Source organism: Adelges cooleyi, unplaced genomic scaffold (assembly GCF_023614345.1).
Source record: "Adelges cooleyi isolate 19-005CV unplaced genomic scaffold, UGA_ACOO_1.1 ACOO_flye_CR_arks_rails_tigmint_CR_PRNA_33, whole genome shotgun sequence".
NCBI lineage: Eukaryota > Metazoa > Arthropoda > Insecta > Hemiptera > Adelgidae > Adelges > Adelges cooleyi.
The window spans coordinates 269,964-295,631 of record NW_026096002.1 but is presented as its reverse complement, the minus strand read 5'-3'; the positions used below and the strand labels follow the sequence as shown (position 1 = coordinate 295,631).

Sequence of the window (25,668 nt, the reverse complement as noted above, 5' to 3'; positions counted from 1 at the left end):
AACAATAATGGTATGGTGTAACTTATTTCATTTAACCAGATGTTAAATTTTAATTAATTGTCAACTAACATTGTGTTTAGAGTGTATTTAACAATAGTTGACGAAACCGTAAACAGCAAGAAACGTTAAACGTTGTATCTCTTGGCAAAGTCACATTCCACCCCGCCTTCAAATGGCACCGAGTGTTTACGCTGATATCAAATGCGGTTTTTTGAAGGCTCTTTTTTTTTTTTTGTTAACCGCACCGACCGGATCTAAAGATTTTTCATCCGGACGGTTGGTCGCGGACAAAAAACTATCGGTAGGAAATAGAATATCATTTATATATACATTTGGTCGGGGAAACACAATAAATCACGGTGGCGCGGCAAGAATCGACAGAAAGCCAAAAAAATACTGTATATAATATACAATCGGTTGACCAAATGGTAACAAATCGACGGACAATTTGGCAGACCAGGAAAATAGCACTGAGAGACCGAGGGGCGAGGACAAAAACCTTTCTATAAAGGATGATAACGGACCGTCGGACAGTAATAATGTTGTGTGTGTGTGTGTGTGTGCTGTGTAGTAGATTTATATATATATATATATATATATAAATACACATTTGTAAGACGGAGCCACTTGAATTGACCCTTCGGTTTTGTACGGCAAAGTGTATGTATGCACGCACAGAGGACAAGGGCGAGGGCCGGCTGCTATTGTCATGCAATGAGCTCTTCTCTGTGCCGCTGTCCATACTAAATAGATTTGTCTCCGTGTCTCTCCGGTTGACGGGTAATGGACATGTAAGTCATTGTGTGTCTTTTCACAACGATAACATTTTCGACTGCCGCAAGTCCTGCACACAGTCCTCCAAGTGTAATATGGCTGTGCCCGTGTAAAATCAATAGCACCCGTGTGATTGTGCAATAATAATATATTCCATTATGGTCGTGTCACGTGTACGACCGGCCCGTTATGGCGTTTGTGTGTGCGATTATGGATTTGAACTACCAAGCAAAAGTGCAAAGGACGTCTACGGATTTATATTTTGTCCCAGTGACCAATACACACACACACACACTGAATATCTCAATATATTATATAATATACGGAACGCCTATTGCCTATGGGAGGCTGCCATTTTGTGAACAGTTGTTGTTTTTGTCCGTGATATTTATTGATTTTTTTCTATGGTGGGATCGGCAGTTGTCCGAAAAATGATAAGGGACGATAAGGATAATAATTCTGACGGTGTTACCAACTTAATTAACCCGTACAAAAACGACAAATATTTCAGTGTTTGGAGTATGTGTCGAACATGTATTCCACGCTTCCATACCGCACAACATAAATCTATTATATGTTAATTATAATGGCATAAATATATTGCAACCAAATATAATATGACTTAGTTGTCATCATGTTATCATCACCTAACCTAACATTTTAATATATATCATGGAAAAGTAACATGGCATTGTTGCTTTCCATGAAATTGGTACACAAAATGGCTGCCTCCTAGGTCGGGACATTTTTCATTCAATTTGAATATATGATCCTCTTTGCGCCATCGTTTCATTAAAATAATTTGGTTTTTTACATTGCTAAAGTATCAGTACCAGTGAAAAGTTTCAAAACTTAATCTGATATAGTTCATTCACTAACAGAGCTTTTAAGTTGTAAATCATAACAATACATTTTTTACCCTAAATATTTCTACTTTTTGAATTAATTGCCAAATAATAAAAGATGTATTTCAAATAAATCTCTTAAAATTAAAAATTTAAGAAAGTCTACATGCCGACCCCAACTTGACAAAATAAAAAAAAATATAAGCTTCTTTTTTTAAACCGAGATATTTGTATATTAGGTGTATAATGAATTATTCGAGTGGCTTACAATGTCTATAAATAAAATTTGTTTTTTTTTTACAATTAATATAAAATACAATTAATTACAATAAATGTACATTTAAAAGAAGACTGTACCAAACCGATCAAAATTAAGACAACGACGATGGAAATAATGGTAAAAAGGAAAGAAATAATTATTGTTACTTTAAAAATAGAAACGGGCACATTTTAGTCACCTAACAAGACGATATCGTTCGGTATTGCCAGATTTAAGGTTAAGCATGTAAATCCCGCCTGAGTACGGTGAAAATATATAAGCAGCCGGTTTTACCAGCTATTGTTAAATACACTCTTAACACATGTTAGTTAACAATTCATTTAAATTAGTTGGGTTACCAAAGCGGTTACCTCGATTCCAACGTTTTCATTGGTTATTAAGATATATGTGATAACTGATAAGTGATTGTATTATTTAATTTGTCAGTTTGTTATTGTTTGGCATTTTATTTTACTTTCTTTTAACGTTTTGGTTTTTATAAATAATTTATACATAATTTTTTAACACATTGTTTAGATAGTCTATACCTCTCTAAAAATAGTTTGTCATCGAGGTCATTAAAATCATTTTTTCTATTTTGAAGGCTTAAAAAAAAAGTAGGTAGTGATAAGAATTATTTCCATTGTTACTCAGGACAGATAAGACATAATAATATTATCTAAATTACAAAATACATTCAATTATGATACTTAAACCTATAATGCAAGTCTGTGCCATTCCTTTTTATATAATCTACCTACATAATACAACTTCTGCTTGCCTAATAAAGGGTTATCGAAGTTGTCTTTTCTATTTTTCTCGAAGTACTCAATACAAAGAAGTTCTTCATCAAGCGTGTAATTCATTATTGTACATTTTATTGTATATGATTACTAGTGTACACAGTCAACAAAAATTATAAAACAATTTCTGAACTTTAATAATATAAATTTTTACTAACTAGCTGTTAAATATAATTAACAATAAGTTAAATTCTTAACAACTGTTGGTGAAACCGGGTGATTATCATTGTAACTAAAGATTAAGAAGGGTGTTTTTTTTTTTACATCTGCACTTGTGTGTTGTGGTTTCTAAGCTTGCTCGATAAATATAATATCCGGTATTTATTGTTGTAATAATTAATAACGTTATTTGCCGGCGTCGATGCACACGTTCTCCGAAGCAGTTCGGTCAGTCGTCAATAGATTTATTATTATTATTTTATTTTTTTCTTACCGACAAAAACTTAAACCGGCCCCGTGTGTGTGTGTGTGTCCGGTTGACCTGCCGCGACGTCCAGTCTGTGTTTGGAAATTTCATGTGAAATGGAAACACTAATTTCACACCTATATGTAAAAAAAATAAAAAAATAAGATTTAGACAGAAAAAAAATCAAACTTATAAACATAGTAATTTATCACGGTCGTCGCATAATGCTTTTCCGATAATCTATATATAATAATAACGATGACAGGTTGTTTTTTTTTTAAAAATATAATGTGCACACAACACTCACCTTATTCGTCGGGCTCTCTCTTCTTTCCGTCTGTCGCTTTTTATTTTCGTTTTTCGATTAAAACGTCTATTTTCGGATACTTAATCTCGCTTACACGGACGTTAAGCTAAAGATTTGTTTTTTTGGTATTTTTTTTACCGTGTGTGCAACATGCATTGAACTATACATACATGGAAGTATTATGCATATTTTCCATATTAATAAAAGTGGGCCACCTCGTAGGCCGCCATTTTGATTCCGTTTTGTTATCATACTTGCCGTATCTAACTTTGTTTGGTGGTTTTCCACGGTGGTTTCTGACTTCATATTGTTGATAACAATTTGTTTTTAACCAATGATAAGAGATTATAAAACAAAAAACAAAATTGGCAAGCTGGTCATGAACATGTTATTAGTATTTTATCACACTTTCAATCATACAATTACTTGTAAAGAAAATCAGCGTGGACTCATATTGTGAGTAAAGCAAAATCAATTTTGAATTTATCTTTTTTTTTGCTTACATCTCTTTTGTAATACATCAAGTCAAATAAAAACCGTATTAATGGTTTTTTTTTTTTTGAAATAATTGTTTTGTTTGCACATAAAGTAAAAACATTTTCTGATAATAATACATACAATTATCTGGTATAGGGTCATTTAATTCTTTTTAGATTTGCCAAAATTATTATCCAATAGCCAAACACATTGGGAAGTTTTGACAGTTGGCAATTTTTTTTAGTTGTAAACAAGTTCGAGGAGTGTAGTCCATGCATTTACAGCTGTTTATCCCTCAAGTAGACCACAAATAAAAAACTGAATTCTGATAGTGTTGGTGTGTTTTTTGAGATATCAGAACGGTGATTATTTTTCTTCTCGAGCAACATTGTGATATTGGGTTTAATATATTATTTTCTATTGACTGGCAATAATGTAATGTAGAGACCAAACTCGTTTTGTTGCATAATTACCCACTCGGTCGAGTATTTTAAATGATCGATTAAGCTTAAAATATAACGTGTTCGAATATTAATAATAACAACAAGGTTTGAACGGTTTAACCGTACCCGCTGCGTAAATAGATAATAATTAATACACTAATCAATTACCTTTGAGCAATTATATTTAAAAAAAACGTGTGCACACGACGTTGCATACTTATTTATTTATTTATTTATTGTAAAAGTTACAGATGTTAGATTATTTTTCATTTTACATTCTAAAATGTAGATGTCGTGGGTTCAAAGCTCTCAGTTCCTAAAATATTCAGAAATATTCAAAACACCTCCTTTAATTGTTATTTATATATTTGAGTTTTTAGTGTACACAGATAAACATTAATATAATCAACTATAATTCATAACTATTTAATATAGATAACCAATTGTATGTCTTGCTCCTGTTATACATTTCAATTCAATAACAATAAATAGTTTATTTTGTACTCACAAGACGCTTATAGTCTACTATAAATAAGACTTTTAGAATTTTTAGCTAATAAGATTAGTTAATTAAATACAGTTAGACTTACTAATTAAATTATTTGTATAATTAAATAATATTATACTTAAATGCATGTTATACTAACTAATTAATAATGATAGGATTAATTAGACTCTTAAATTTTAAAATTCAGCGTTGATTATAAATTTCTATACATTTACTTAACAACTATTATTTATATATATATATATATATATATATATATATATATATTATTATTTCTATATTAGATTCCTATTTTATAGATTTATGGCATAAAACTAAGCATAACAAACTAGTTCATGTTATTTTATTAACTTGATGGGTTTTTATATCCTATTATAATATTGTCCTTTACTGCACATATTTATATGTTAACTTGTTTATTAAATCTCATCAATTAACCAATAATGCAATAAAATAAAATAAATAATAATAATACAAATTAATTTGTTAATTAATGGGATTTTTAAATAAAAAACGAGTATCAAACAAGAATCCGATATTTCCGCTATTATCATTAGGGATAATACAAGTCTTATTTCCTTCTAAAATAATTGCAATAATTTTTTTGATTTTGAACGTATCTTTGGAGTGTAATATGTTATTGTACAATATTAGAAAATATACAATTTTTTATATTTATTGATTTTTTCTAAAGCGCTATCGACTTTTTAAGATAATTATTTTTAAAGTTGTCAAAGTTTAAAATTTAGAACGCGAAGAGGGCCATAATATACGTTACCATTTAAGTTTGAAAAATTTACAGACTTTTTGGAAAATACTAAAAGGGTAAATATTTAGTAATTTTTTTATTGTTTACTACGATTTGCGCTGTACTGTGCACAAAATATACAAATTGTAAAAGGATTACTCACAGAAAGTACATGACAAGTAGATGTATAGTTTTTTACCATCTCTTACTATCTCTCGGACTGTGAGAACCCATCTCATCCTATTGCTGTACAATAACGTCGATTAGTACAAGTATAATAACTATAAGTTAGTATAAGTTACACTGGTGAATTTATCTAAACACTGATCTGATCAGCGACGGCGATAAAAATGAGAATAAGAAAAAAATAACCGTGTACAACAATGCCTATAATTTATTGTATTACAGTAAAAATTTCTTTTGCACCAGCAGGACAAATGGGTAATATTATGATAATATTAATTAGGTTTAGTAAGCCTGGACACGTTTATGAGCTTCGAGAGTAAAATACAACAATAAACTAATAATAATCTAATAAACATGTAATTAGTCTTCAATATTTATAAATTGTTTCAGACTTTTTTTTTGTGTTTTCAGTATTCGTGGATAGAGGCTGGGCCTAATAAAATTGAAAGGGGCGAGCTGATAAAGGTGAAGTAACATTTTTTGAAAAAATAGTTTTTTGTCTAACAGAAAGTGTTAGGATATGTTCTAACACTTCTTAGGATATGGACTAATATAAATTAGTCTTAACGTTTTAAACTGTTTCTAATATAATTAAAAAATTATGTTTTAAATATTATGTTAAAAACATTGTTTCTTTTTTTATTTAAAACGTTTTAAACTAATTTTAATGAAATTTAGTGTATAATTACGCAGAAATCGTAAATATATTAAATATTTACTAAATACTTACCAATTCCGGATGATTTTTTTTAAAATTCTTTTATTTAATTAGATACCTATTTATTCTTTAGAAATAAACAATAGTTACATATAAATAGTTTCTACACTGTACGAGTACAGACTACAGAGCAAACCCTTGGACACATTTTTTAGTTTTAATTACACTACTGATAGTATAAGAAGGACTTGATTGTGCAGTACAATCTACTATGTAGACTATGTAATTATTTAATTTTAGTATTCGTTAATCAGTATAGTGTACATAAAAATAATACATATTTTTGTAATAATATTATTATACTATACCTAGGAAATGTGAATTCTGTATGTTTCAACACAACTACAAATTAATTACATAAATTTAAAATACCGCTTACGCGATAATAACCCGCTGTATGTAATCAGCAGTGTAGCCAACATATCCCGAAAAATCCCACCCCTCCCCATGTTAAATCGCACGTCTAACCTACCCGCAGCAGCTGATAGGGTGGAGTGGGGGTGGAAAAGACGGACAGGGAGAGGAGAGCGGGGGGGGGGACGGAACGATAGGAGATTAACGCGAAAACCGTAGTAATTGCCGGGGGAGGGGAGGGGGTGGGGGCGGCGGGTCTCGACAATCGAATGACACGACAACTGCCCCCAAGCGAGGAGGGTGAGCGGCGGCGGCGGGGGGGGGGGGGGGTGAGAGAATACAAGGGCTGGTAAATCTGTACTTACTTGCCACTGCTACCCGTGTACTTACCACTACTACCACTACCACCCCCGGTGGCGGTTCAAAGGAAATTGAAATCCGTCAATCCGTCCAAAGTCGGTGGCGGCGCATTATTAATTCGGTGTCGTCAGGGACTTTAAACGGTCGCCCCCGCCCCTCCACAAACGAATCGCAATCGACTTGTACACACTATAAACATACACACACACACCCACCCGACCGACAATTTATAATCCCCGTACAAGAGCAATACCGAATCCCTGCACACACACACACTATATATATATATATATATATATCCAGTTAAATAAATTGTTTGTGTGTATATATGTGTATACAGGGTGATCCAACTAACGTAAGACGCTCATTTTCTCTGAAAATATAAACATTTTTTTCCTAAACTTTTAGGTACATATTTTACTACATTTTTCAATATTTTGAAAATTTTTATCACCAGTCCTTATAAGCCAAAAAGGGGAATTTTTGTTTTTTAAAATTTAAAAATTATGTTAGCGTTTGAAGTTTGAATTTTCATTTATTTGTTCATTTGTTATGACTTTATAAAGATTTGATTTTTTTACTGTATTTCTTAATAATAAATATGAAAGAAATATGATAATTATTAAGAGGAAAATATGTAGTATCTTAACAAAGTCATGACAATTTTTAATTTTTTGTCTACAAATTTACGTAATTAAAAATTATGTTAGCGTTAAAATTTTTCATTTTTATTAATCTGTTCATTAGTCATGACTTTGTTAAGATACTACATTTCCTCTTAATAATAATCATATTTCTTCGGTTTTCCAAAACCGGTAGCACATCAAATTCATATTTATGTTCGCATTGTCCAATTGGCGATAACATTCTAACAACTAGGAATTCACTGTAAAATATTTCGAAATAGACAAGGTTCTTATCTACAGATTACTTAGATTATAGGTTATTTATTATATCTGATTATGATACAGAGTACGGTAACATGTCAAATTATTTGTATGCAATGTAATAAAACTACTCGTCTTTGTAGTAACGATTGAAAATATTAAGAAATACAGTAAAAAAATCAAATCTTTATAAAGTCATAACAAATGAACAAATAAATGAAAATTCAAACTTCAAACGCTAACATAATTTTTAAATTTTTTGTCTACAAACGTATGTAATTATAAACATATGTTGCCATTTAAAAAAAAAAAAAAATCCCCCTTTTTGGCGTATAAGAACTGGTGATAAAAATGTTCAAAATATTGAAAAAAGTAGTAAAATATGTACCTAAAAGTTTAGGAAAAAAATGTTTTTGAAAATATTTATATTTTCAGAGAAAATGAGTGTCTTACGTTAGTTGGATCACCCTGTATACATATATACTTAGGTACGGTTTTGTGTGTGTGTGGCCTATACACGGGCGCGCACCTCTGGCGGCGGGTTTTTCCACCCTTTATCCCGGGCCGGGCGCTGATTGTTTTTTCGAAAATCCGTTTAAAACTTTTTTTCGCTTCTCCTGATGAGTCAGCCCAGCCCAGCCCAGCATAATACACCATTCCCTCGGGACCTCCGCCGCCCACTTCCAGAGCCGTTGTATACGGTCACCGGTACAATACAATGGTACACGAGGCGAGCATTTGAAGTTTTAAACTTTATACGGATTTGCCAAGACACACACACACACAAAAGGCGCCTATCCGAACGTGCAAGTCCAGAACAAATTATGGTCTAACTTTCCAACCTGGGCAAGCGCAAAAAAATACATTTAATTTTGAAATATAAATTTCATTTTGGGTAAAGACACTCGTTTTCTGGGAATATGTTAATGGAAAAAATACGGTACTTTTACACGCTAGGTACACATTGTACTATATTGTACTACACTTGATCTTATACGAAAAAAATGGTTGTACTTGATTGTTTTTATTAAATGGCAACACGAGTTTTATTCTACATATATTTTTAAGTACTATATTGAAGGCCAAATTCAAAAATTTGTCAACCAACAAAAATTGATAACAAAAAATTAACATTTCTTCTGAGTTTTTCCTTTTTGCACATATATTTCATTGACTTATAATCAATATCAAAAATGGCAATATTGACAAAAACCAGCTGTATCGGTATATTTTTGGGCAAGTCAACTCGACTCGTTTTCAACAGACTTGTGTCATTTAGACTTAAGTGATTTCGTGAGTTAATATCCTATTTCGGTCGACCTAGATCACTTGGGAAAAGTTTAATTTTTCACATAAGGATATTAAGATTATAAATCATCTTACGATCTATCCCGTCAAGTTAAGTAAAACATTTTTTTTTTATATTTTAAACTGAAAAACTTTAAATTTACATTGTTTGGCTAAGTCCTCTTTACCCAAACGTCATAGATACAGTAGTATAGTGTACGCAATTATATTTTGTGTATCATCCAGACAAAAAACGGTTGTATACAAATATTTAGTAGTACATTTTGAGTCTATTTTAGTTTTCTAGCTCATGTTCATACGTTGCGTAATAATATAATGTATGTAATACAAATGAAATGACCTTGTTATGTAATATTATTATGTGTTAAATGTTTTCATTCAAACCTTTCAACAGGAGTATAGAATTACCGAGTTTGTCTGTGTGTAAAGTACAACATATTTATCACTATTATATTAATCATTAATTGACTGCATTTAATTAAACGACCGGTGCACAAAGAACAAAATAAGCGTACTGGCGTTATCAGGTGATACTGTTGCAGTCAACATACAGGGTGATCCATCTGATGCAAGACACATCTTGTACTTGTTGATACAATTACTTCACTATATCATTCAATTCTTTAAATATTTTCACCCTATACTTAAAATATATGTTAACTAGGTACATAAGAACCGCTTGTCTATCAATTAGCATTATCACTATCATTAGCAAATATCAACAATTTCCCAGAAAACGCGTGTCTTACAGATCAGATGGATCACCCTGTATATGTGAGCATTATTTAAATGAATTTTTTCATAATCATTATAATCATTGGGATCGTTTACGGTACATAATTGCTTAATATGTAATATATTATTATACAACAAAAGTTATAAGTATTATTTGTTGCGTTAAGAAAAAGGTCGTAGACCTTAGAGGAAACATTAGTACATACATTTGGATCCAAAAGGCTCTATTAAAAGCCATATCAGAAGTTATAATAATATCTCAACAGTTAATTAAAAACTTGGTAATTAAATAATAATATCGATTAAACGAAACTCGAAATCGAATATTAGATAGAACCGCTTTTTGCAAACAAAAATATTATACCACAAAGAACTTTTTCCACAGTAGTAATACCAACCTAACTTACAAAATAATTTTAAGAGCTTGTTGTGAATAGGAAAAATACCTAATGCTACACGTTAATAGTGAAAAGATATTTGTCTTACTTTTAATATAAGATTATTTGATAAAAGATTTGATTTCAAGCGACCCCACGCGGTAAACGATTTGAATTTGAAACAAGTATAAGTGACAGAAAGTTGATCATAAGCTCATTATAGATAGAGCCTGTCATGAAGATTCAAAATATGAATTAAATTTATCTACAGCCAAGCAGATTTCCGAAACCGATGTTTCAGAACTTTTCCTTATAATACAATTCATTTACTAAAAAGTTTCAAAATTTGTAAACGATAAAAACACAATTTTAACATGGATATTTTCACTTTCAGTTACAGATAGGAGATTAAAGATAAGAGATTAGAGACGAGTGATAATTGATAAGAGATAGGTGATAAGATATAACTATCAATTATCTCATATCTCTTGATAAGAGATATGAGATAACATATCCACGATAACCTAAATTTTCGTCAATTAATCGCTTAACAATGAAATGTATTATATACTTTTAATAGTTATCAAAAAAGTTAAAAAACATGAAAGTCTACATGCGGCGTTATATACAATTTTCATATTAAATTTCGTTGTATTTTTAACACATTTACAACATGAAACTTACTTAAGTACAAACGACGTCTACAACGCTAAAACGGGCGTGTGGCATTTTCCCGGCCAATAAATTTTACATAAAAAAAAAACCAGCGCTGTTAAAACATTTTTCGTGTTATCGCAACGGATACCGTGTAAAATCATTGAAAAATACTTGTTGTTTGTTATACAGTGGCGGCTATGGTGGGCGTACTCTACTATATGTGTACCCATTATTTTTAGAGTAATTTTTATCTTTGTGCATAAAGCTCTAGTAAATTCTAAAAAAGTTAAAAATTACAAATATTTTCATCGATTTAATAATATACCATAAACAAAAATATTTTCAAAAAGAACAACTACAGTGTTTCATTTATTGTAAGAGTACCTCTAAACTAGTGTAAGGCGTTACGAATAATCATACATAATATAACCTTATAGATTTGTAATTTTCTTGTGTTACATATTGCTGGTAAAAATAGGCTAGGTATAGATTAAATAAATTAAACACTATTAATTACTATAATATTATACAATATGATTGATAAACGATAATTATTTTCATATTATGGTGTAAAATGGATTTTTATAAAAACTTATTGGGCAAAGCAATTAAAGCCGAGTACGTTTTGTTTGCTTTTATGAGGAAAACTTAATTTGGAAAAAAATCTAGCACTAACTATAAGCCGTGTGGGCTGTAATAGTAAGGTGGGTAGTGTAACCGAATAGTGTGGTAATTAATTTGTAGGAGTATTTTGATTACCAATCCGTAGCCATTAAAATTGATTAAACATTTCGCAACCAAACCGCCATTTGGGTGCACATTAAGATATATATTCGACAACAGTACAATGTATTATTATATCTTAGTTTAAAATCTGTGGCCCATAGGGAATTTACATAAAAACATTGATCATAAATTATTTGTACAAATAATATACATTTTACACACACTAATACGGTTATTATGCGTTTATCAATTGTCTTCAAGTCGCGCTATTGTTTGCTTTGATTAATTTCTGTACCACTACTGCACTGACGACAGTATTTGATATTATAATACAAGACATAGTTATGCGATTGTGATTTGATTCGGTTCATTTGGGGACACATTCAAGTGTTCGGCCATTAATCATTGTTTACTACAATGAAGCGTTGTGAAGAATTATTTTGGGCGATCGTGGACAATAATTGTCTGGGCTGTGTTTTCACCCCAAGTTCGAGGCAAGTTGATTTGGCTGTGACAAAATCCCCATTGCATTTGATACAATACAACAATTGGTGTAATCTTGACATCATACTAACGACGCTACGGTATTAAGCGGATTAGTCATCCCTCTGGCCACCGTGATGATGAATTGCATAGAGTTATTTTCTATGTTTGACCATACGAGATTGTTCACTATAATATATTGTCTGTCTTGATTTAAAAAAAACAATATTCACCAAGCACTGATGCAAATAGTGCACTCAATAGTAAAACAATAGTTTTCAAAATAAAGTTGTTCGATTGGTGTTTAAACTTAATGCGCAATAGCGCTAAATTATGGCGCCGAAAATATTGTACAACGTAAACTGATAAGAATGACTGATAACAAGTAGTTGATCAACGATGGTTGGTGGTGATAACGTTACAGATGTTTTGATAACATTTCTTTGTTGACCTGAGATTATTAAAGTTTTTTTTACATTATTCGATTTTGGCCAGCACGGCATTTACCTGCGCCTAAAAAAAAATAATTTCAGTTTCGTGATCATTGTTTTTTTTACCGAAATACTGACAACAGTAAGTACTGTGTAATAAAACAAAACTAATCAAGACGGTGGTATTCCGTATACTATTATTGTTATTATTTAACTTTCTCAGAGGTTATCCGTAATGTCTACGATGCTTCTGTGTTAGGTACAATTACGCGCACGCACAGGCAACCAATTTGTTCTTTGGCGTTTGTTTTCCACATTCCTTTTGTTCTGTTGGTTGCTGCTATTAAGTTTTACTGTTTATCATAATATCAATCTCTGTTTCTCTCTTCCTAAAATATTAATAAAATATCTATTATTGTTGCCCGCACAAAATACACAAATTCGGACGTCAAATACAAACAAAATTGAAAAGTTAAACAAAATAGCTAATTTTATTATAATAGAAAAAAAATACATGTTATGATATTTCTAAGAGTCAGTATGAGAAATTTGTTTAATATGTAAGTAACCCACCTCTACCCAAATTTATAATTAAACTAATTATTTTCCAGATTAAGTAATCGAGACAAAAATTTAAATTTTATTTATATTCGTTTAGTAAAATACACATTTTAAATGTCCTACTGTACTACTAGTGTCCAAATGCACTTATGCACCTTAAAATAAAGTCCGTGTTGTAAAAGTATCCGAAGAAAAATGTATTTGAAAACATAACAAATTGTTTTTTTTTTGCAATATAATATTTTACAAATTCTTATGAAAATTGTTAAGAAAATATACATAAAAATTTAAGGTATTTTGCCTTTAATTTGACCACTAATGACGGCCTGATATATAGTAGTAAATAATTATTTGATAAGAGATGAGAGATTATTTTATGTATATATAGATTATGATACATAAGGATATATTCTTATATAAAAGGATATAATAATAAATTAGGATATATAAGGATAGTCAAATAAATATTTTGTTAGGTAGGCACTTACTTACTGGCGAACCACGGAACTTGACGAATATTGACAAAAGTTGCCAAAAAACGTTTGGCCAGAACATAATATAGTTAAGACCATACTATCATAATATATCGCAAGGAGATTATAGATCCGAAAAAGTCATATAATTATCAGGACATATCCATCTGAATTAAATTATTTTTATTATATAATACACGGATGAGTGATGGGAATAAGAAAATCAAGATTTCCACAAAAACGCTACTTCAGTTACATAAAATTAGTACAAAATAAATACTAGTTAAGAATACAATATGTAATTAAAATGTGTTTGTTATAAATTAAAATAAAATATATATTTATTATTATTATTTGACTCGTTGTCGAATAAATGTCGAGAGCGATGCGGTTTTAAAAGTCAAATTCATTAGCATAGTATTGAGTGTGTGTTCGACTTAAGACTATTATTACTAGCACGCGCTTATACCGAGGTATATCCAAAATCATATTATGCAAGTCGTTGTTATCAGCTTATAACGTTTTGATACTTTCAATATAGTGTGTAATCATACCACCTGTTTATTGCGTTATGAATGTTGTATTGGATTATAACAGCTAGATTATAAATTATTATTATTGTGTAAACCGATACTCTCTAAACAATCGTATTGTCGGATATTACAATATAACAAGCATATTTCGTCAGAGTATTCGGATTATTAAAAAAAAAAAAAAATACGCATATAAGCTTATAAGCTACCTATAATAATAATAATAATAATAATAGGAAGGATTACCTAGGTCGTGTGACCACCCGTGTCGTTTGGCCGGCCATGTGGAATACACTGTAGGGGGAGGGGAGGGGAGGGGAGAGGAGAGGAGAATCTTGAAAACTGGAAAACATGTCGTATATTATATTATTATTTTCTGTATTTTTCACCCGAGCCGGTGTAACTTAAAACCGCGGTTAATAAACTCTCTTTAGGTTGTACATGTATAATAATAATATGACAATAGTCTTGATGCGCGTTTTCTTCAGATTTGTCACATAAACCGGCTCAAGTGTCTTAACACGACACACAGATACAGATATTTTCTGGACTATATACAATTTGTTAATGTTTTTAATTGACGCTACAAAAGTATTTATTTCCATACAAATATTGCTAAAGGTATTAACGGTTTTAAACTCGATACAAACATTGCATTTATAAGTATTATTATAATACTACATTATGTTGGGGAGGAGTGGCGGCAGAAGGACGTATCATTTTTAGACAACAAATCAAACGATTTATTTCGTCCTATAATGTACTTATGAACATTAGCTTGATAACGAACGCGGTATGTTTTGCCACTTGGTGTAATACTTACATTACAACATCAGTTTAGTTACACCTAAATTGACAAAGTGACATACCAACTTTTGCCATCCTACTAGATCTAAATTGCTATGTGGACAAAATTTACAATTGGAATAAGCGCTATTCAAGTCGATAGACCGTTAAAACTTTAAACCAATTAAAAAAAAAAATGGCTAGAACCATTCATACAAGTTCGTTCGTTGTGAAAACAACACATAATTTAAACAATTTAACAACCCCATCCCCACCCCTTTAAACATATCTCTTAACCCTTATCACTTATCTCTCTTATCTTATCAGATAAATCAGCTGATATTTTCATTATGATAAGAAATGTAAATAAAAAACTGTCAATTTTTCCGTGTGTGTGCCAAAGCAAAGATATAGAAATGTCAAAAATTTAACAACCACGTGCCTTTTAATTATTCATTTAAAGTGTTTTAAAAAAATCTGTACAAATCTGTGATCTAGGGCAGAGGGTATTACAATAACAACTGTTTACCCAATGCACCTTTTTTGGATTATAGCTTAAGTATTATACTCCGGATTTGTTTAACGTTGTGTTAAAATATTTTCCTTATTTATCTAATATCAATCTTTAATTAGTTACGTTATGGATAAATCTACATAACTAGATAGTATAGTTTAAGTAAATAGGAAACCCATTGACTTTCAGTAAAAATGTCTAAACTCTACAATCATTCTCAATAATAGATACTAATAACTTGTAAAGTTTTTAGTATTTTTTTTTTTTTTAATTGTAAGCCAAAAACATATTTTTTAAATGTAAATTTGTTTTAGACATTACAATATATTTCTCAAAATAATATTAAGAAGTGTAGCTACGCACAAGAATATTACATTAGATACATTCCAACAGGATTAAACGGTTGTTAATAGTCAATAGATTATTTGTTTAATTTGTGTAACTGCAAAACTGCTGTATACACTACAAACTAGGCCATAAATATAAAACTTGGTACGAACACACTGTTTTATATGAGTTAACTATAACAAAATAGCAAAAACCATTTTAATTTTCTAGCTGGTCCTCGTAACACACGCCACGTACATATTTTGAATTAAAATGTTTTCGAAAAATATTATACTACTTATGTGTGTCGTGGGTTTTGCAGCGGATGATGGTACTTCTTGGGTGGTATGTATATGAAAACTTCAGAAATATTTAAAATTGATTTTTCATTTAATTTTAAAACTTTTAACTTTTCACATTAATAAAACGATTTCCAGAAAATTAACCCTGTACATAATATTATTCTAGAATATAAATCCAAACCTAAATAGCTTGACAACTGAGGAATGGAAGGAGATGTTTTACAAATATGACACCGACAATAGTGGTTCAATCTCAGCAACGGAATTACAGAAATTATTGTACAAAGAGTTCAAAGTATTTATCACCGTTCGCCACGCAGAAATATATTCATATTTAATTAATTTTAAGGGTAATAATAAAAAAAAAGAACCGTATTCTACCAAAATATTCATTCAACAAGTGCCTTAATTATTATTTTTTTAGAAAACCATACAATAGGATTGAAACAGGTGAAAAAAATGAAACCGATAATATTTGTTTTGTCACAGGTTTGTTCAGTTTTTTTTGTTACTGTAGAGGCTGATCTAGTTTTAACATTTTCCAGAAGATAATATGTTTATACAATTTTATGATGGCAGTAATTAGAGCTTAAATTTTTTTAAGGTTGAATCATACTTTTAGCACTATAGAATTTTTTTTGATTGTTTTTGTGTTCAGTCGAATTTACCTCAACCACATAGACCTTAATATATATTTTTTGTGGTTGTGACTGAAAGTTTAATATCTAATTGTATGTGTAACAGTTGCTTCTTAAATTTTTTTCTAGAGAAAAAGTGAAGATGACAATGAAAACTTAATTGAAAATAACAACGTTTTGAGTGAAGATTTTGTGAACATAATAGGGGAAAAGTTTCAGGTGCTGTTTGTAGACAAGAAAGAAGTATTAGAAGTTCTCAAAATTGTCGGCCACGACGGTAGTAAAGAACTTAACTATTTATTGAATATTTTTGGTTTTTTAAATTATCTACAAACCGTTTTGTAGAAAAATTACCAATTGAATCGACAGAGTACCACGAAATACTGAAAATGTTGCCGGCTTCGAAACGGGTTGGTAGTTATAATTATTATTCAAATATTGTTTTTACTTTATTAGTACAATATTGAACATAACAACACCAGGTGGAAAGATGATATTCAAATTTTGTCCTCGAAAAATTAGCGACAATGTTAAATACAAAAAAATATAATTTTTTAAATGTTTTTTAGAAATAGTTTTCAAATGAATAATGTGTTTTCCAGATGGCAGATATATACTGGGATTTTAATTATACTAGCGGTTCAACTATCGGTAATACTTAAGTACACCATTGTAGTCGTCATTTTTATTGATTAACATATTATTTCAAAATTTTCCAGGCGGCATTAATTTTGATTTTCTCAAATACATACAGAAACATAGGCTGTTCACAGAAATACCGGGTTCTCTCATATTTAAACTCAACTATCTACTCAAGTGTGTAATTTGCCATTGAAAAATTGAAACATATTTTTCCAGATATTACTATATATTTCTTAAAAAATAATATTAAAGAATACTGTGTGTAATAGAGTATATTGCATTACATACATGTTTTAATTTAAAAATATACATACATTTCAATAGAGATAAACGGTTGTTGATAATTAATAGATTATTTAATTAATTTGTACAATTTGCCCTGTCCTTTGCCTAATATTATGTTAGTAACTAAAAATGTTTATTATCAAACCTAATATCAATAGAACTGTTATGACTTAATAATAATTTACCTGAAAAAACTACTATTTTACACACTTTAAACTAGGTAATAAACATAAAACTTCACAATAGCAAAAAGAAAATTTTAATTTTTTTGCAGGTCAATGTTTTCAAAAAAATGTTATACCACTTTTGTGTGTCGTGGCTTTTGTCAAATTAACATGTGTTACATTTACCAGTGTTGCTCAATCGTTGTTTTATATTCAGGTTATTACCAGTATGCTGGTTATCTTATAAATGGTATCAGCGGTCAGAGTTAATATTATTATCATACAGGGTCTAATCAACGATAAACTAATAACGTACAATTCCATTATCACCACTTTAAAGCGAAACATTGATAACAAAATTTAACCATACATACATTTTCAACAACAGATAAAATTTAAAACATGGTTTATGCAACAGAATTTTCGTTAACTCCAGCAGTTAAACGAGTTTATCTCTGTGTAAATATTTGATGCAACCCGGCATATAAGTTTAAATTAAAAATTTTAATCAATCTGTTTTTTGGCTATGCCTTTGCAAAGATATTACATTTGCTCTTGTTTTTTGTGTTGGGTTTCCCAAAATCCAGTGGCCTACAAAATTAGTATTTATGTTCGCATTACCAGACACAATGAAGTGTTTAGAAATAATGATAGATAAGCGGTTCTTTTCTATCTGTTCAAACACAGTGACGGTGACAGTGTTATCGAAGTGGGTTGATATTATTATTTAATGTCTTGAGTATTTTTTTATGCTTGGCGTTGGAATTAAAAATTAATCGGTGTTCATCAGACCGTGGATCGACGTTCGCAGTGGTGTTTATTATGCATACTTTAGAGAAAGAAAAAAACATCTGTGGATTATGTTCGTTAGTAATAATAATAAAATATGTATAATAATATTACAACAACGTTTGATCGATCACCCGGTCTTTCTTGGCATTGGTATTTAATATTAATTAGGAATAGCTGATGCAAATCGAATGAGGATCCTCGTGACTATAATATAAAGTATTTCCTATATATGGACGCCTTAAGAAAGAATAATTGCAACAATTGTACTTATTTATTTCTATCAGATTATCAGCTATGCAATAGGATAGCTTAATATATCTTACACTGCTGGTAATTTTAATCAAAGTTTGCTGTCTTCTTCTTCTTTGGCTTTACAAACTTTTAAGAATTTTGGCCACCACCGTCACTGATCTGCCATCTTTCCTATTCTGGATCACCTCAATCCGGCACTTCCAGTGTTTCCAAATCCTTTCTCACCCCATCTGTCCATCGCTTCCTTGGTGTCTTACACATAGCTTCATAGTCACTGATTCAGCCTTGGTTTCTGTGAGTGTGCCTGTATTTTGTACTATTATTTCTTACAAGTCTAACAACGTTTGTTATCACAGTGGCATGCATGAATAATAATGGGATTTAACACATACAAATGGACCATCTGGCTATAATATAGCGTGCTAGGTTCGGTTCTGTAGCAAGTATTCGGTTCCATTGTTTAGTCGGTCATCAGCTCAAACGTCTCAGAGCACTATAATGATGATAATAATAATAATATATTCTTTTTATGCTCTATGCTATTATCGATGCACTCTGCCATGTAATGAGACCGCGTAGCTTCTGGGTTTGGTAACTCGGGGCCACGTTCTCCATTGCGTTTCCAAATTTGATGGTTACAATCTATTTTTATAGATAGGTTTTTCACTACTATTACAACGGGCCTGCCTATTAATTACACGGTTGTTTCGGTCTCACCGGAAAATAATATGCCTTGTGCACCGGTTTGCTTAGGTCCCAAGTGCCATTGTGCATTGGTCTAATAACTACTGCACATACCCTTCGTTCGAGTACCAAATTACTGTAACGATAATATTAGGTACAGGAGTCAAAAATTACATAATAGCAATCCGCTGAATATACAGTATTAAAATTAATTTATTATTCTTTAAACCGAAATGTGACACTACTTAAAAATCCCACTCTTGTTAGTTCATGCTACAATTTTTTAAAATTTTTTTTTAATGAAGTTATCAAGTTAATTCGTGTATACATGTAAGTGTGTTTTGAAAAACAGTTTTTTCTGTACAAACTCAAAAGACATCACTGTCGGTAAATTATCATTATTTTACACCATTTTTGTTTGTACATTTTAATAGTATAAACGTACTTGAGTAGAAAACTCAAAAATGTATACAATGTTAAAAAGTCATTATGTCTGTGAGTGAAATTTCCTCACGGATCTGCATCAAGCTATAACATGTATTGAATATAGTTTAAAAATTACATTGTTTAATAATAATATGGTATAAAAAACAATATTAATGTCTAGTAGTTCAAACAAAACAGAACCGAATGATAAACTACATATCCATGTCAATGGTGTGTGATGGATATTATCAAATTCACTATTTTGCCATCATATTATTTCTGCTTAGAGGTACCCAGCCGAACCTCTCTGTCATATCTATCAGTCTATTTCATTATAGGTCTATAAGATTGCGACGGCTGTAAATACTAGTACGTTAGAGCGATGATCTACTGTGTAAATGCTCCAAAAGATCTATTGAACTAAGACTTATACTTCTTGGCCCCCGTGGGAACAGCGGCCGGACCAAAGCCAAGACGAAACACCATACAATATGTTATTATTATCATAATATGTAAGTTCGGTCGTGTGCTTTGCCCGTGTGTGTGTGTATCATTAATTATGACAGAATACGATTTTTTTTTGGGGGGGGGGGGTCGGGTAAGTATACAAACGATGGTCATTGTATTGAAATTTGAATATCAATTGTCAGCTTTGCGGTACGTGAGTGGACAATCGGGCAGTGGACTTTTTCAACCGGAGACAACATAATATAAAACGACACATTATCACATATTATAATAAGTATTATAATACCGTTGACGTATGGACAGGTGACGTTTTGGAGAGACATTCTTCCTTTCCCCCCCCTCCCCCCCCCAAAATGCCCATTGTGTGTATGTGCGCATGCTTAGGTGTCGTCGGATTACTGTGTACAATAATATAATATACAACAGACCCCTGCTACCCCTGCACGTTATATACCTATTATTTTTGTATTATAATATACTAATCTCGGCGGACTCGTCTTCGCCGGATGTCTTGCAACATCCATCACACGACAATAGAAAAAAAAAATGATAATATGCAATGCGCATGCATTGAGATGTTCACACATTTTGTGGGAACTGGACGATTTTTTTGAAAAAAAAAAATGATTTTGTACTGTTTCGGGCCCCTATAGTGGCTTTATACCGTCGAGGAGCAAAAAGTCAAGGAAACGCTATTGAAAACGCTGGATTACAATTATTATGCGGATATTAAGAAGCCAGTGTAGTGAGTACAGCCAGCAGCAAAGTAAGAAATCGGCCATCTTTACATAATATGTTCAGCATTGTCTATAGAGCTTTGTGGGTTAGACCAGCAGACGTGTTGTTTTACAGCGCACAGGCTAATGTATACATACATACATATATACCGGACACACGTTGAAAAAGTGGTGATAAATTGCCGGATGTGCGTTGGAATAATGAAAAAAAAAATAATATAAAGAACCGACTTGTATAATATCGATTGCCAAAGGGGACGACGACAATAATATTTTATCCAACAATGATAATATTAATGACCCTCCCCCCCCCCCCCCCCCGTCTGCTCCCTCAGGACCTCGCCGGACAAGCGGTTTGCAATTATTACCTTCTTATGAAAATAAAAGAAATGGAAGATCGAAGTGCGTTTGTCTATATATGGGGTGGTGGCAGCGGTAGTAGGTAGCAAAATAGCTGTGGACGTTTAACACACGAGACACACGAGAATACATTACTCGTATTATTCTACACGTGAGTATGATTTACACACCGTAAGCGTGTGTGTATGTGTATGTACGTTATTATTATTATTATTATGTTATATCCTACAGAGCTCGTGTGTAAAAGGGTCTCGCGGTGCTGTATAATAATAATATTATAATAATATGAGACCGATAACACGAAGGCGTCGCCATCGAGTCTCTCCTCCGGTTTTAGTTAATTAATGCGTTTGTACATGTAAAACGATTGCGGTCAACGATAATATGGCATACACACACAAGTCCCAAGCTATATACGGGATACCCTTGCCCCCCTTTACACACGTCTCTCGTTGCACGCGACCATTGCCAACGACGATATCGTGTTGACACACGTTTGTAAAGTGCAGTGAAAACTGTTAAAAAAACAGTAAAAATATATTTTACAGAGATGCAACACCGTCAGCCGGTCATACCGAATATTGTTAAATACTAGTGTTAATTTCCAAGACAAAAATAAAGTAACAATAACACAATAGTGTACTCAACATTTTATATTTGATTCGATAAATGCGTTTTTAAACTTGATTAAAAGTTTGAAGTTATTGTTATAGTCTAAGAAAAGGTGTACCAATATCCTTTCTTGTGTATTAAACTCTACACTATTAGATTATAATTAGGACAATATGTACATTTCTGAATAAAAAGGTAATAAAAACCGTTTTACTTACATTCAGGGACAGCTTTTTATTATTTTAGTTTTTATCTTTACAGTGTACTCTTACAGCCGGTTTCACCAAATATTGTTAAATACACTATCATAGCACAATGTTAGTTGACAATTCATTTAAATTTAACTACTGGTTAAATGAAATAAGTTTCACCATACCATTATTATTGGTAAATTCTATTTGTTAAGTTAACAACACGTTAGTTGGGTTACCAAAGCGGTTACCTCGATTCCAACGTTCTCATTGGTTATTGAGATAAGTGATAACTGATAAGTGATTGTATTATTTAATTTATCAGTTTGTTATTATTTGGAATTTTATTTTGCTTTCTTTTAATATTTCGGTTTCAATAAATGTTTTCTATATAATTTTTTAACACATTGTTTAGATAGTCTATACCTTTGAAAACAATTGTTTGTCATCATTAAAATATTTTTTTCTATTTCAAAGGCCTAAAAAAAGTAGGTAGTGATAAGAATTATTCCTATTGTCAGGACAGGCAAGACATAATAATAATAAATTGTGATATTTGAACTTATAATGCAAGTCTGTGTCATTACTTTTTACCTAACCTACATAAAATAACTTCTGCTTACCTAAAAAAGGGTTATTAAAGTTGTCTTTTCTATTGTTCTCTAAACACTCGTTATAAAGAAGTTCCTCATCAAATGTGTAATTCATAATTATGTATTACTAGTATACTCAGTCAACAAAAATTAAAAAACAATTTCTGAACTATACTAACACAAATATTGTTATATATAAGTACTACAATACATGTTAACATGCCGATTAACTTTTTAACTAGCCGATTTCGGGTGATTAACCCTAACAACCGTTTTAACAATGTGTTAAGGCTAACAAACGTCGATGAAACCTAGTTTTCAGAAAAGACAGTCAACGAGAACTGCAATTCGGTGTAGCCACAAGTTAACCGTTAACACAAATGGACAGTGCCGTCGCCTGACATGGGAGAAAAATGGTAACTATCTGTGTTACAAGTCCACAACGGTATTCAGAGGAGGACATCCGGAGGGCTAAGTGCACGAGTGAACCAAGTTCTTCTGAATGCTGGTAATCAGCTGTGACGACGGACAGATCAAGCGACTTAAGTGAACACAATATTTGTATATTATATGCATAGGCAATACCATAACGATATTTTAATACATACAGTGGCAAAGGTATTATTGCATTTGTACAAGTGGTCAAGTACACACACACACACGTCCCCTCGTCGGCCGGAAACGACACTCTGCTACCGCCGCATGGGCGTTGTGTAGTAGTCGTCTGGTGTTGCACACATACAGATACAGACGGTCAGATAATGGAATGGTAATGTGAAGTAGTCGACACGGCGCAAAGTGCTTTCTTATAAAAAAAAAAACCGGCAATTTATTTTTTATTTTCGCGCGTACGTTCTCGGTGAAAAAACAAACAACATATTATACTTATCTATATAACCTTCTCTCTCTGTGTCTCTCTGAACTGCTGCATTTATTGTAAACGACCAACGCGCGCGCCTACCGTTGATTTTCGCTCGATTTATAATTTATGTACATTCGGGGCGGTTAAACGATCCGATAAAAAAAAAAATATCATCGACTTTTATTGACATTTTTTTTACTTGCCGCCCCGACTCGTTTTTTCATCGCAGTAATTAAGACGCGGCAAACCGACAGCTGCAAAAAAAAAAAAAACTTTACAGTAAACACACACACACACACGCACTATACACAGACACCAGTCAAAACGGATAGCTCACTCGGTGTAATTAAATAAAACCGTGAAACCAAACACAAAAGGTTGTCGAATGACGATTTTTATTGGCAAATTATAACGGTGAAAATACACTGCGCACACTGTTTACAATGATAACGTAAACTGATAAGAAATACTGATAACGAGTAATCGATCAACGATGGTCGATGACATTACAGATGATTGATAATACTCGTTTGATGACCACACTGTACAACAGAAGGATTATCTTTTGTAACGATGGCTTTTGCCTGACATATTAACAAATTACACTTTTTTGACATTTGTCGGTCACACCGACCTGAGAATATTAAAGTTTGTTTACATTTCTCGATTTTTGTAGAGTTGTAACGTTATATGATTGCCTGCTAGCAATGAAGTAATCAAGAAGGCGAGCCACAGTAGTGTGACCACTTTGAATAGAAATAAATACTTTTTGTATTATTCGTTGTTAGACACTGCACAGAATAGCCTTGTCGACTACACAAGTCAATAGATAGATTGGAATTTCACTTATAAAATAATATGATAACGGGATAACATTATAATTGATGAGTAACAGTTTTTCACTATCACTTAGTTCCACAGTAATGAAACAAATTACAAATATGTACCAGAGAAATGTAATTTCTTCGTTCTGGTCACACTGCAGCTCGCCTTTTCACTATTACTTCATAATATTTTACTTACGTTCCATTCTTTTTGCCACCTCCTTTAAGGATACTCTTTCCAATCATTAGGATTTATATGCTAATTAATTAAGTTTGTTTTATAATCCTTGGGAAATCAGTAAATCCTTAAACAAAATATTACTGTCCGTTTTACTAAGAAAAATTAAAATATTGTTAAAACATTTCACTTGTAAATCCGAAAGCTTTCTAGAGTTCGTGACATATCTCAGAAGTATAATAATATTATAAAAAAACCATAAAACGCCTAAGTATAGAAATTACGATCAAACGCAGGTTTACCGATTTTTTACCTTTCTCTCGGGTTTTTTATTATTATTTTGAAAACCACATTTTAATGTAAACCACACAGTGTACAACTACTCACGATAACGCAATCTTGTTTACACTTATAAAATACCTAATAAAATGTGAAATATAGCTTCTATACTTGGGTAGGTACGTTAATGGTGGTCTCGTACGCTTGTACAGGTACTATGCAAACATCGATTTTGCATTAGAACCGCAAAAACATGATGACCACAATGATAAACATTATGTTTTTTATTACTACCGATTAGGTTTTGAATTATCATTCTACTGGTTGCCGAATGCTCACGGTTTTGTCAGAGTGGTCGTTGTCTCTTTACCGCATTATATTCCGTTACCTATA

At 31.6% G+C, this 25,668-nt stretch overlaps 1 protein-coding gene across 2 annotated transcripts; it reads left to right on the top strand.

The window, feature by feature from the left end:
* Positions 1 to 3,768: 3,768 nt before the first annotated feature.
* On the top strand, positions 3,769 to 17,899 carry LOC126840010 (uncharacterized). Of its 2 annotated transcripts, none has more exons than XM_050575490.1 (8): positions 3,769 to 3,850; positions 16,218 to 16,331; positions 16,455 to 16,638; positions 16,713 to 16,777; positions 17,056 to 17,203; positions 17,272 to 17,336; positions 17,529 to 17,577; positions 17,646 to 17,899. In XM_050575490.1, exons 2-8 carry the CDS (start codon positions 16,260 to 16,262, stop codon positions 17,759 to 17,761), a joined length of 699 nt encoding a protein of 232 aa, XP_050431447.1. In that variant the 5' UTR covers positions 3,769 to 3,850; positions 16,218 to 16,259; the 3' UTR covers positions 17,762 to 17,899. The 2 variants fall into 2 exon arrangements, with proteins under 2 accessions (XP_050431447.1, XP_050431446.1); XM_050575489.1 differs by lacking the exon at positions 3,769 to 3,850 and adding an exon at positions 12,816 to 12,934.
* The last annotated feature ends 7,769 nt before the right edge of the window (positions 17,900 to 25,668 follow it).